This window comes from Mastigoproctus giganteus, chromosome 2, assembly GCF_048544385.1.
Source record: "Mastigoproctus giganteus isolate SK-2022 chromosome 2, ASM4854438v1, whole genome shotgun sequence".
Classification (NCBI taxonomy): domain Eukaryota; kingdom Metazoa; phylum Arthropoda; class Arachnida; order Uropygi; family Thelyphonidae; genus Mastigoproctus; species Mastigoproctus giganteus.
Genome location: NC_143576.1, coordinates 2,678,523 through 2,690,589, shown reverse-complemented (window position 1 = coordinate 2,690,589; position 12,067 = coordinate 2,678,523). Strand labels below are relative to the sequence as shown.

At 37.2% G+C, this 12,067-nt stretch overlaps 1 protein-coding gene across 1 annotated transcript in view; it reads left to right on the top strand.

The window, feature by feature from the left end:
- Dhc98D (Dynein heavy chain at 89D) overlaps positions 1-12,067 on the top strand; it is a 971,787-nt gene that overhangs the window by 90,516 nt on the left and 869,204 nt on the right. The window contains exon 10 of the mRNA XM_090387912.1: positions 7,125-7,336. Coding sequence (XP_090244038.1) covers positions 7,125-7,336 — 212 coding nt within the window. The remainder of the gene's footprint in view (positions 1-7,124; positions 7,337-12,067) is intronic.

The following is a 12,067-nucleotide window of genomic DNA, read 5'->3' as shown; positions in this document are numbered from 1 at the left end:
GATAATAGTGATAGCATTTGCTATTTACTGCAAGGAAACCAATATTTCTATGTCATCTGCCATTTTCAATCCACAGGATGAAGGCCTCTCCAGCAACATTCCAGTTCCTTCTGTTTTGTGCAATGGCCATCCATTTACTACCCACAAACACATGAATTTCATCTGTTCATCTCTGTCGTTGTCTGCCAGGTTTTCTTCTAGCTCCTCTTGGGTACAAATCTGTTATTCTCTTAGTCCATCTGTCATCATGTCTTTGAGCTACGTGTCCTGCCCAAGACCATTTTAGTTCTTTAGTTTTGATAAGAATGTCCTTTACTTGAGTTTGCTGCCTAATCCATGTGTTTCTCTTCTTATCTAACAGTCTGATTCCCAATATAATTCGTTCCATTCTTCGCTGTGTAGTTCTCAGCTTCTCTTCCATTCTTTTGGTGAGTGCCCAAGTTTCACTTCCACAAGTCATGGTGGGTAGTATACATTGGTCCATTTTTTTATGTTTCAGGCAAATTGGGATATTGCTCCTCAGTATGTGACTATATTTCCTGAATGCTATCCATCCAAAATTTATTCTTCTCTTGACTTCCAGCCATTTATCATTATTACAGCTGATGACTTGTCCCAGATAAGTATATGACTCCCCTTTTCAGTTACTGCTCCTTCAATCATTATGTCCCTTTCTGTGGCATACTTGTTCATCATTACTTTTGTTTTAGCCATATTCACCTTCAGTCCAAAATCCTTACTAACTGTGCATAACTCATTAAGATTTTCCTCTAATTCTTTGGGATCTTGGCTTATGACCGAAATGTTATCTGCAAAACGTAAATGGTTTAGGTACTCTCTATTCACATTGACTCTTTTCTGCGACCAGTCTAATCTTCTGAAAGCTTCCTCAAGGGCAGCAGTAAACAGCTTCGGAGATATTGTGTCTCCTTTTCGAACTCCTTTCTCAATTTTTAATTTACTACTGTCTTTGTCTAGTCTAATGAAGGAGGAAGCATTCTCATATATTTTCTTCAAAATTATAATATGTGGGGTATCTATGCCTTGTCTTTCCACTGCCTGAAACATTGCGTTATTCTGTATGGAGTCAAATGCCTTTTCATAATTAACAAATGTCAGGCTTATGGTATTTTATATTCATTTGCTTTTTTTTGTGATATTATGTGAAGGTGATCTATAGCTGAGAATCCTGTCCTAAAGCCAGCTTGCTCTTTCGGTTGATTCTCATCAAGTATTCTTTCTAACCTGTCAGTAATGACCTTTGTGAACAACTTGTAGATGTGAGATAACAAGCTAATTGGTCTATAATTTCTGATTTCTGATTTATCTCCTTTTTTATTCATCAAATCTATGATTGCATTATTCCACTCCTTAGGCATCACACCTTTTTTAATCCATTTTGTGAAGTGTCTTGCCAGTTTTTGTGCAATGTCTCTTCTTCCCAATTTTAACAATTCTACAGTAACTTCATCTTCCCCTGGGGTTTTCTGATTCTTCATTTTCTTCAACACATGTTCTACCTCATCAGGAAGGATATCGGGTATGTCATATGTGTTACTAATTTGTGATCCATCTTCCTCACTGCTGGCACATTCCCTCACTCCTTGTATAATTCTCCATAGTAGTCTTCTGCTATTTGAATTATGCCTTCTCTGCTATTTATAAATACACCATCGCTATTCCTCAGTTTCAGTATCATTTGTCTTTCTGTATTACTGCTCATGGCTGCTGATTTAAATCTGCCCATTGTAATTTTCAGAGAGCAAAGGGAGCTAACAGGCCCAGAGATGAGATTAACAGACTTGGTGAGTTGTATAAATCCAATAGGAGTTATTTCAATACCATTTTTCCAACAGAAGAAACTTGCCCGGGCAAGGTTTGTTCAGCATAATATAAATGAAGATCCATTTGGATTACAAGGTTCATCCCGGCGATGTTCTTTCTTCTATTATTGTAAATGGTAATGAAATATTATCTGCAAGAGCAACCTGTTCCTTCAATCAATGACTCACTGGCAAAATAAAATTTCTACAAACTAATCTAAAACTCAACTCATGTAAATTGAGTTTATAACCCCTAGTTCTGCAATTCTACCTTCATTCATTTTACTAATCCCTCTCAGAGCCTTATAAACCTCAGTCAGGTTACCTCTGAGGTGCTTGGTTGCCAAGTTATGTAGCCCACATAATTATACTTGGAATCTTTCCTTGTATGGCCGTTCTTCTGCTGATCTCACCATTTGAGTTGCTCATTGTTGGACCCTTTCAAGAAGCTCAATATCTTTTTTCCCAGATCCCTTTTTTTCCTCCACTGTTTTTAATTCAACCCTACCAAGTGTATAATTTTTTTGTGGGTTGCTATTCTCCAATTATAAGACCTTGCATTTAGGAGCATTAAAACATAGCTGACACTTCTCTGACCATATTTGAAATCTATTCAAGTCATCCTGAAGGAGCGCTGTTTGGCATTGATCATTAATGATTCTGCCAATCTTTACGTCATCTGGAAATTTTGACATCATGCCTTCTGTCCCTTTTTCAATGTCGTTTATGAAAATGAGAAACAACAGTGGTCCAAGAACTGATCCTTGAGGAGTCCCACTCCTGCACAACACCATTCTGAAGAATATCCATTAATTATAACCCTCTGCCTTCTGCCCTGCAACCACCTAGCAATCCATCTTAGAATCTTACCAGTAATCCCAACCTGTTCAAGCTTATACAGTAACGTCTCATGAGGGACTGAGTCAAATGCTTTGCCAAAGTCCAAATAAAGTGTGTTGAAATTATTCCTTAAATCTATGTGTCAAATGTTTCAAAATAGCCTTAAGTTATTTAAGCAAGATTTACCCTTAACAAAGCCGTGTTGATTATCCTTCAGATGCCATATCTATCTAAATGTCCCTGGATTACACTCTTTGCCTCTATGATTTTTCCTACTAATAAAGTCATATTAGTTGGTCTGTAGTTACCAACTTCACTCTTAAAACCCCTTTTATGTATTGGTGATACATTGGTGATACACTGGCACTTATCCAATTCAAAGGAATCTATTCCGAGTCCAAAGATGCCCTCATAATTAACCCCAATGGTTCAATACACTCCCTCGAGACCTCCCTCAAATTACTGGGTATATGCTATCAACTCTTGAAGCCTTACTTGCCTTTATGCTTCAAAGTTTTTCTAATAAAGAATCATCTGTAATTATGACATCACTAATTTCATATGGCTAGCCTCACTGGCACAGCCTCTTCTCAGCATGGAGGGTCTTTTGTCAATAAAGAAAGATGCAAAGTACCTGTACAATTCATTGCAACATCAGCTGGGTTGTCTAAGACTTTCCCACACTCAGTGCACAAGTATCCAATCTGATTAACTTTATTTCTTCTTTGTATACACATCCATGAAAAATTCCTTGTCCCCATTCTTTTCTCTTTTAACCAATGCTTTCTCATATGCAGCCTTGACCTCCCTGACCTTATTTGTGGTACTATTACAGATCAACTTGTATCTGTTGTAGGCTTCAGTACTTTTTATCACTCTGTAACTGCCCCATGCGTCATCTTCCTTTTTCTGCTCTGTTTGACCAACCAGCTCTGTAGTCATCCATTTCGTAATGCTCCTCCTGCAGTATTTTCTTAAAGGTATCTATGAGTTCATGGCTTCTGTGATTTTTGTTTTAAAAGTATTCCATAATTAAAATGCATTCGCCATCCCTCGGCAATCTGCCAAATTCACAGATTTCGTAATGCTCCTCCTGCAGTATGTTCTTAAAGGTATCTATGAGTTCATGGCTTCTGTGATTTTTGCTTTAACTGTCAAAGTACCCTCTTCTGAAGTTAAAACCTGTGCCTTTATTTTTAACTATTGCAATGTCTTTCTTCATCTTCCAGCTGACGATTGCATGATCACTTCCTGACAATGTACTTTAAGCCTGGGATGTTATCTGAATCGTTAGTAATGATGAGGTCAAGAATATTATCACCCCTAGTACTTTCTCTAACATGCTGGTACAAATAATCATCTAGTTTATTTAAAAAAAAAAAATTTTTTTTCCCCATCGTGAGTTTCCCTCCAACTTATTCCAATCAATCTGGGGCAGATTAAAGTCACCCATAATAAGACATTCACACTTGATTGCCCATTCCATTTGTATGTAAAGGCCTCTCATAATATTCTTCACAATCTTCTGGTCTGTAGATTACTCCCACTCTCATTGTTTCTTTGCTTCTGACTAACACACTACACAGATTCTATGCTGGCAGATGTAATTTCATACTCAGCAAAACCTGTTTTTGTGCTCATGCTGCTTTTGATAAGAAGCATAACTCCTCCACCCCTTCTATCTTCCCTATCTTTCCTAAATACATTATACATAATGTTACCATCTTCAAATGTTAAATGTGAAGGATTCAGGGAAGTAATTGTATAAGCTGTTAAGCTTTTTATACCAACTAAGAGATATTGTTCAAGCTTTAGACCTAAATGAACTGTTGAGTCTAGTGACAGATAATAAATATTGATGGGGTGATTATAAATTACAGGGAACACAGAAACCAACAGTAAGTATGAACTAATCTGCAGTCAAGTTACTGGGGGGAGGGGCATTAGGCAGACTAAGGCAGGTTACAAGGAGTCCCTTGGCTAGGAATATGAAGAAAAGTAGCAAAGAATTCATTGTTTATGTTAATACCTGAAAGAAGAGGATGAACCGCAATATGGACCCATTGTATATGAATGGCTGTACTATTGATGATCGTATTCAGGTTGCTGGCAAACTGAATAAATATTTTTCATTTGTGTTCATGTGTGAAGATATCAGAGATGGGATTTCAGAAACATACCGAGTTATAATTGGAAGCCAAATGATTTTATGATAACTGAGAAGAAAGTGGAAGATAAATTGTTAAAGTTAAAAGAAAATAAGGTACTTGGGGCTGATGGAACCTTTCCAATTATATTAAAAGGAGCAGCAAAAGAAGTAAGCAAACCCTTAGCCATAATTATGTGAGCATTTTTGAATTCAGAGGAGGTCCCTGTGGATTGGAAATATCCATGTCCAATCCATGAAGTTTGGGTGTCTCCACTATTCATAAAGGGATTGTAATTATAGACTTGTAAGGTTGATTTCTGTTCTAGGAAAAGTAATAAGTCATTGGTTAAAGAAGTAATAAAGAATGATTTATAAGACAATCATAGCATGAATTTGTAAAGGGGATATCTTGTCTGACTAATCTGAGTAGCTACTATGATGCAGTAACAAGTAAACCTAATGCAAAAAAAGAATTTTGACATCATTCATGTAGATTTCAATAAATCATTTCATACTGTTACACGTGAGAGATTGCTGTACAAATTGGAACAGCATGGCATTAGGGTCAAGTTATTGTGATGGATAAAGGAATAGTTGAGTGGCAGAAGACAGAGTGTGGGTGTTAATGGACATTGCTCTTCTTGGACTTATATTATTAGTAGAGTCCTTCAGTGTTTGTTACTGGGTTCTTTACTGTTTTCAGTATTTATTAACAAAATTGATTAAGGTATATCAATTTAAGTCTAAGATGATATTAAGGCTAGCAAAAGGTTGTTTAATGACAAGAATCAGGGCATGCAACAAGCTTAAAAAAATTAGACATATGAGCTAAAAAGTGGCAGGTGAAGTGTAATGTAGCTTTGATAATTTCAAAGCCAATACCAATTGGCTGGTACCACACTGAATGTAGCAGAGAAAGAAAAAAAGACCTGGGCATTATTGTGCATTTTGATGAACATAGTTCTCTGAGCAGTGTACATAGGCTGTTAGGACAGTTCATTAGGCAATGATCTGTACTAACCAGAATTCCTGTATATCAGTTATACAGGGTGTTTCAAAAATGATGGTCAATAATTTAAAGGTGAAAAGTACAAACTAAAATAAGCAAAAAAGTCCCAGTGAACATCGGGCCGCAATTGAACTGTTTCGGAGATAATGCACATTTTCTGTTAAGATCCGCCACCGACTATGGGAGCACTCTGGGAGGGTAATCTGTATTGCTGAGACCTTTTATATGCTGGATATGGTAGGGGTACAGTAATTGGTGATACAAAATTCGCCACATGCTGCTATGACTCAATACATGCTCTTGCAGAGCAACCCTCCTTGTCGAAATTCCTGGATTTTGTTCTATTCTTTCTAACACCCTTTCCTCAACATCAGGTGCTATGCTTCTGGGCCTATCTGCTCGTACCCCATGTGCAAAGTGCCCATGTTCTCTATGGCATTGATGTACCATGATGAATGTGCTCCTGTTGGGCTGCCTTCGGTGGGGAAATGCTTCTTGGTACAAACGTGCAGGCTTGAGTGCACTGCCATTGGCTTTACCATACATGAAATGCATGTCCGCATACTCTTTGTTGCTGTAACCTCTTTCCATGTTGACTATCCTTTGACAAGTACTAGTGGGAAGGAGCAGCAGTGCATAGCACACGCTTCTTGATTAGACCGGGGTTCGAGCCCGTCACCACCACAAATACGGAGAATGCGGAAAGGTCAGGGAATGACCACCGCATATCCCGGAGCAATATGGCCTTAGTTGCTAATGCTCCAAACAACAAACAAACAAGTACTAGTATGCCTGCTATGTCTCAGAGCATTGGGGAAAGGGAGAGATTGAGCATAACCTAACCTAAACAAACAAGTCAGTGGTGAATCCCAACTCTGTACAGTTCACCTTGTCAGTGGTGAATCCCAACTCTGTACAGTTCACCTTGTCAGTGGTGAATCCCAACTCTGTACAGTTCACCTTGTCAGTGGTGGATCCCAACTAGAAATGTGCAATATCCCGAAAACGATTCACTTAAGGACTCATGTTTACTAGGCTTTTTTTGCATATTGTAGTCTGTACAGTTCACCTTTAAATTATTGACCCATCACTTTTGAAACATCCTGTATAAAGGAATTTTTCCAACAGGGGCAGAGAGGTGATTATTGTTGGGTTACACCTTGATACAGGTCTTAGATAGATTTTATGTGCTTTTTACAAATTCTGACCTCTCCTAATATATTAACAGTTTTCATTTAAATTTTGATATATGAAGTTCAGAACTGTGGAAATTGTTATTTGCATATTTTCATTATTTGTTTAGGCTGCAAGAGAAGAGTGGTCTCGTCAACTCTGGGCTCATTTAGATCCACAAGCATTGGTTAAGGGTGTTGAAGGATTCTTGCGTCAAATTAGGCTCTTGCCTAGGGATGTGAGGAACCTTGCTGTTGGTCGCACATTAGAAGAAAGGTTAAAGCAGTTTAAAGCTGCAATTCCTCTTTATGTGGATCTTAAGCATGAAGCTATAAGAGAACGGTATAAAAATTTTTTTTTGGATATTTTCAAATATTATGCCTATACTTATCAATGCTGTTCTTTACATTTTTATTAAACATAATATATATATATATATATATATATATATATATATATTTTTTTTTTTTTTTTTTTTTTTATTCAGGATGCATACCTCAAGTACATAAATTACAGCTTTAATAGGAAAAACCTAAACATACCTTGTGAAATGTTTTATATGCATTTAAATATGATAGAAAGTATAGGAATATCATAAAATAGTAATAAAATTAAAATAAAAATTACTCAGTAAGGCAACATGGATGCTCTATTTAAATACCCCAATTCAGCTAAAACTATGAAAATATAAATCACAAAAATGAAACAAAAACTCTTATTTTGTTCATCACTGTTATTTAGCCTATTGTCTAGCATATTTCCTCTACTTCAGATATCACCAAAGTAGAGGTAATAAGCTAGATGGATTGAGATAGGATTTATACTCCCTGTAATTCTATGTAAACCTCACTCAATCGATGAATTGAAGTAGAACATTGCTAATGCGAGAATAAGGCCAACTTGTCATGCATGTCAGGAAAGAAATTACAGCTTAATGGGGTAAGAAAACACTTAACAAAGAGCATAACCCCCCCCTCCATCTTGTATGTTCTTTCTGTACTTGTTGTTCTCCCCATATTCAAATTATGCATCCGTTATGTCTGTGTGACACAGTGAGGGGCATGACATTGTGAGGAAGATTTCTCTGATATCTCCCCCACAGTGTCTGCATTTGATGACTCAACCAGTACCATATCAGTTGAACAGCGATTCATCAAATTTATTTGCAATGTGAGTAGCATAAGTGTACACACAAGTATATATGCAGCTATTTTTACTTTTAGTAACCCTAAAACAGCCCATGTATTTGTTTGTTCCTTTAGGCCTTGTTATCTTCGACATCATGCTTTCCAATCTGTGACATGTCCCATTGAAATAATTGTAAGAATCACTTGCACTGCCTGTGGTTACTATTATTAATCTATTAGGCTCCAAAATGAGCAGTTTTCCAACCGACTTAACACTGCCTTGATAGCATCTTCTGGCACTCCCTTTAATTTAATGTATCCCATCCCTATAAAAACAATGGTCTCTTGTTAGCAAGAACAGATCACACTTAGAAAACGTCTTCCTATGAGCCTTGCACAGACTCTTCAGGGCTGAGTTGATTGAAAAAGTTCTCATCACATACTCTCTCCTATTGTTTCTGGACAGAATTGTAGACACTTTACAATTAATTCCTAACTCATGACTTTTTCTCAGCATTGCCCCTGTACTTGTTAAGCAGTTCCTCAGGTCTTCTACTCTTAATGTCATTAGTACCAATGTGTACAGCAATATCAATCAGCTTTTGGCAGACATACCTTGGTCCTATCCCATCTATCTTTTTTTTTACAACATATATTTTGTTTTCCTGATAGTAGAGTCACTGACAACAGCTGCCTCCTGTGGGACCAGAGCACCTTGCCATGGAGGATTCCATTGTGTCTTGTGCTGTGGAAGGTTGCTTTTAGCCAGCGGGTAGTTGGTTGGTGAAACAGACTTCCATCCTTTGTTGTGGAAGTTGATAGCCTAAATAAATTTAAGGCTGAGCTGGACATGTATTTGGAATGAACGGAGGGGTGAATTGGGAGCCGGTTTTTTTTTTTATTATTTTTTTTTTATTTGGCTGATGCTGCTTAAACTTGCTTTCTTTCATCATATGCCTCTACTAATGCTAATGCTAAAATGCAAATTACTGCATATGGGCAGCAGTAACCTAAGAGAAATGTACCAACTTCGTGGTACTACGCTCAGTGAAGTGGAAAGTGAAAAAGACCTGTGGTAATTGTGCAGTGAAGTATGAAGTTTGCTGAGTAGTGCAGACGGCCTGCTGGGACAGGCCATGGAATCTTGTCAGTGATATATAGGAATTTTGATAGAATAGACAGGGAGTGATTATCCTGTTATACAAGACAATGGTCAGTCCACACCTAGAGTTCTGTGTATAGGTCTGGAGGTGTAATTTTTCGAAAGGTGTAGCGTTGCTAGAACAAGTACAGTAAGGGCAACAAGACTGGTGAGGAGAACAAAGGGGTATTCTTAACAAGAAAGTCCTAAGTTCTGCAAATTGCAGTGCCTGGAGAGTAGGCACCTGCGAAGTGATCTCATTGAGGTGTATAAGGCCTTGAATGGGATGAGAAAGCTGAATGTTGATGGGATTCTTCCCCTTGTGCAGATTAAGAACCTGAGGGGTTCTTAATTAAGAACCCCTCAGGTTCTTAATCCAGCAGTGAGTTAATTGGTGGAACCGATTTCCATCTTTTGTTTTGGAAGTTGGTATCCTAAATAAATTTTAGGCTGATCTAGACAGGCATTTGGAATGAATGGAGGGTTGAAATGGGATGGTTTTTTTTTTTTTTTTTTTTTTTTTTTTTGGCTGATGCTGCATAAGCTTGCTTTCTTGCATCGTATGCCTCTACTAATGCTAATAATGTTGATCTATTTGAAGATGATGGTGATTTGACAAATGATATTGTTACTCTTGATAAATCAGTGGGTGTGGAAGTTGAAGAAGAGGATATCGAGGACCTTATTGATTCTCATAGGTGTGAGCTAACAACAGAGGAGCTACAAGGGTTGGAGTAAATTATGGAGAGTGATACTGGAGAAGAAGAAGAAGAGAAGAAAAAGACACCCAAAAAGTGTCAGCTGAAGACTCATTGCTTGTTGGGAGCATTTAAGAGAAGTGTTAAAAAATCACGCCGACTTTAAAAAAAAACTGAACGCATGGCAAGCAAAATGGAGGACGAAGTCATTTCTTACTTCTGAAAACTACAAAAAAGTCATTAAAAACAGTCCACTTTGGCCAGTTCCTTGCCAGTAGCAACAAAGGACTGAAAAGGCACCTGATGCTTGATATAGAGTCCCATCACCACTATGCCACCATTGATTTCATCAGCTCTTCACTTCAAGTCTAAAGTAAATGCTAAGTTATTGTTTGTTTTTTTATTTTATGATGTTTTATTACTATTTAATAAATAATCTTTATAAAATGCTAATTTTTAACATGTAAGAAATACCTGTTTTATGTGTTGTTGGGACACAAATTACAGGATATCAATGTATTATTGGTTTCAACTTATAATATTTTCAATATACAATGGGTTTTGTGAAACGAATTAGGCGTCTCCGTAGCCAGGTGTTAAGGAGCAGCAGTGCATAGCACACACTTCTTAATTAGACCGGGGTTCGAGCCCGTCACCACCAAATACGGAGGATGCGGAAAGGTCAGGGAATGACCACCGCATATACCGGAGCAATATGGCCTTAGTTGCTAATGCTCCTAAAAAAAAAACCAAAAAAAAAAAAAAAAAGTGAAACGAATTACCATCAGATGTTGGGGTCTCACCGTATATAGAATAGATTGTATAGTAATACCAATACAATCATCAATAAAATGAGTGAATTTGAATTCCTGGTTAGGACAACTAATGGATACAGTACGAGGTTACAGCCAGTGAAGATGCAAAATTTAGAGCTCTAAAAATGATTAAGATTTTTGCAAAATTTAACCTTTTTTGTTTACTAACAAACATTGGAAACTGTGTTAATACTTAATTAATGTAGTAAACTGTGTTAATACTTAATTAACATAGTAAACTTTGTTAATTTGAGATTGGTACACTCTTTACATTGGAAACAAAGAAATGAAATTTTGGATGAGTGGTGATTATCAACTAAATCATTAGTTTATTGCTATACAGCCAATAAACTCATGACTCGTATGGAAATAGTATATGGCCATTTCTCCATTGTATGACGTTCTGATTTACTGACCCACTCTATTTGCTTGTGTATAGTTATTATTATACTCATCACAGTCATTTGGCCTATAAAATATTCTTACTCTCATTTATTTTTCCCAGCACTTATGTCTGATTTGGTGTTCGCTATGTCTGAGCTTCACCATGTTTCTGATGTCTACATTTGGTGACATTATAGTTATACTTCAAATGTCAGTACTTCAAACTCGTCAAATTTATTTACTATACTAGCATTAGTGTATATGTAGGGATATATATGCTTGTTTTTGTTCTTAATAACCTCTAAAACTGCCCATATATTTGCTTGTTCCATGTGAACCTCAAATAGACCTTGTAATTCCACCCCACATGTTCCAATTAGCTGAACATTTGGGACATTGTATGATCGTTGATTCTTGCACTGCTTATTGAAGCAGCGCAAAGAATCAATTTTACTTCTGCTTGTGGCTGTTCTGAAGCCATTAGTCAAATAGCTAAGGGATTCTACTAGAACAGCGGTTCCCAACCAGTTCCAGGGAGTTCATACTAAAAATTCTGTGATGGTGTCTGGTTAGATTTGCATAGGAAATTTAGGAAACAAGATTTTGAAATGAAAGGAGCAGAATGATTAGAACATATTGTAGGATAAGAATAGACTTTACACAGTACTGCCTTAAATGAATGCTCACACCATTCAAGACTCTATCACCTCGCAGGAGCCTAGTCTCCAAACACTGTAATCTGCAAAACTTAAGCCTTTCTTTGTAAGTGTATCCCATTCACTAATCTTGTACCCTTCTCTGTACTCTTTCCGACAGCTCTACATCCTTCTTAAAATGAGGCCTCGAAACCTGTACTCAAGGTGTGGCCTGACCATCACCTTATACAAGGGGATAATCACCTCCTTATC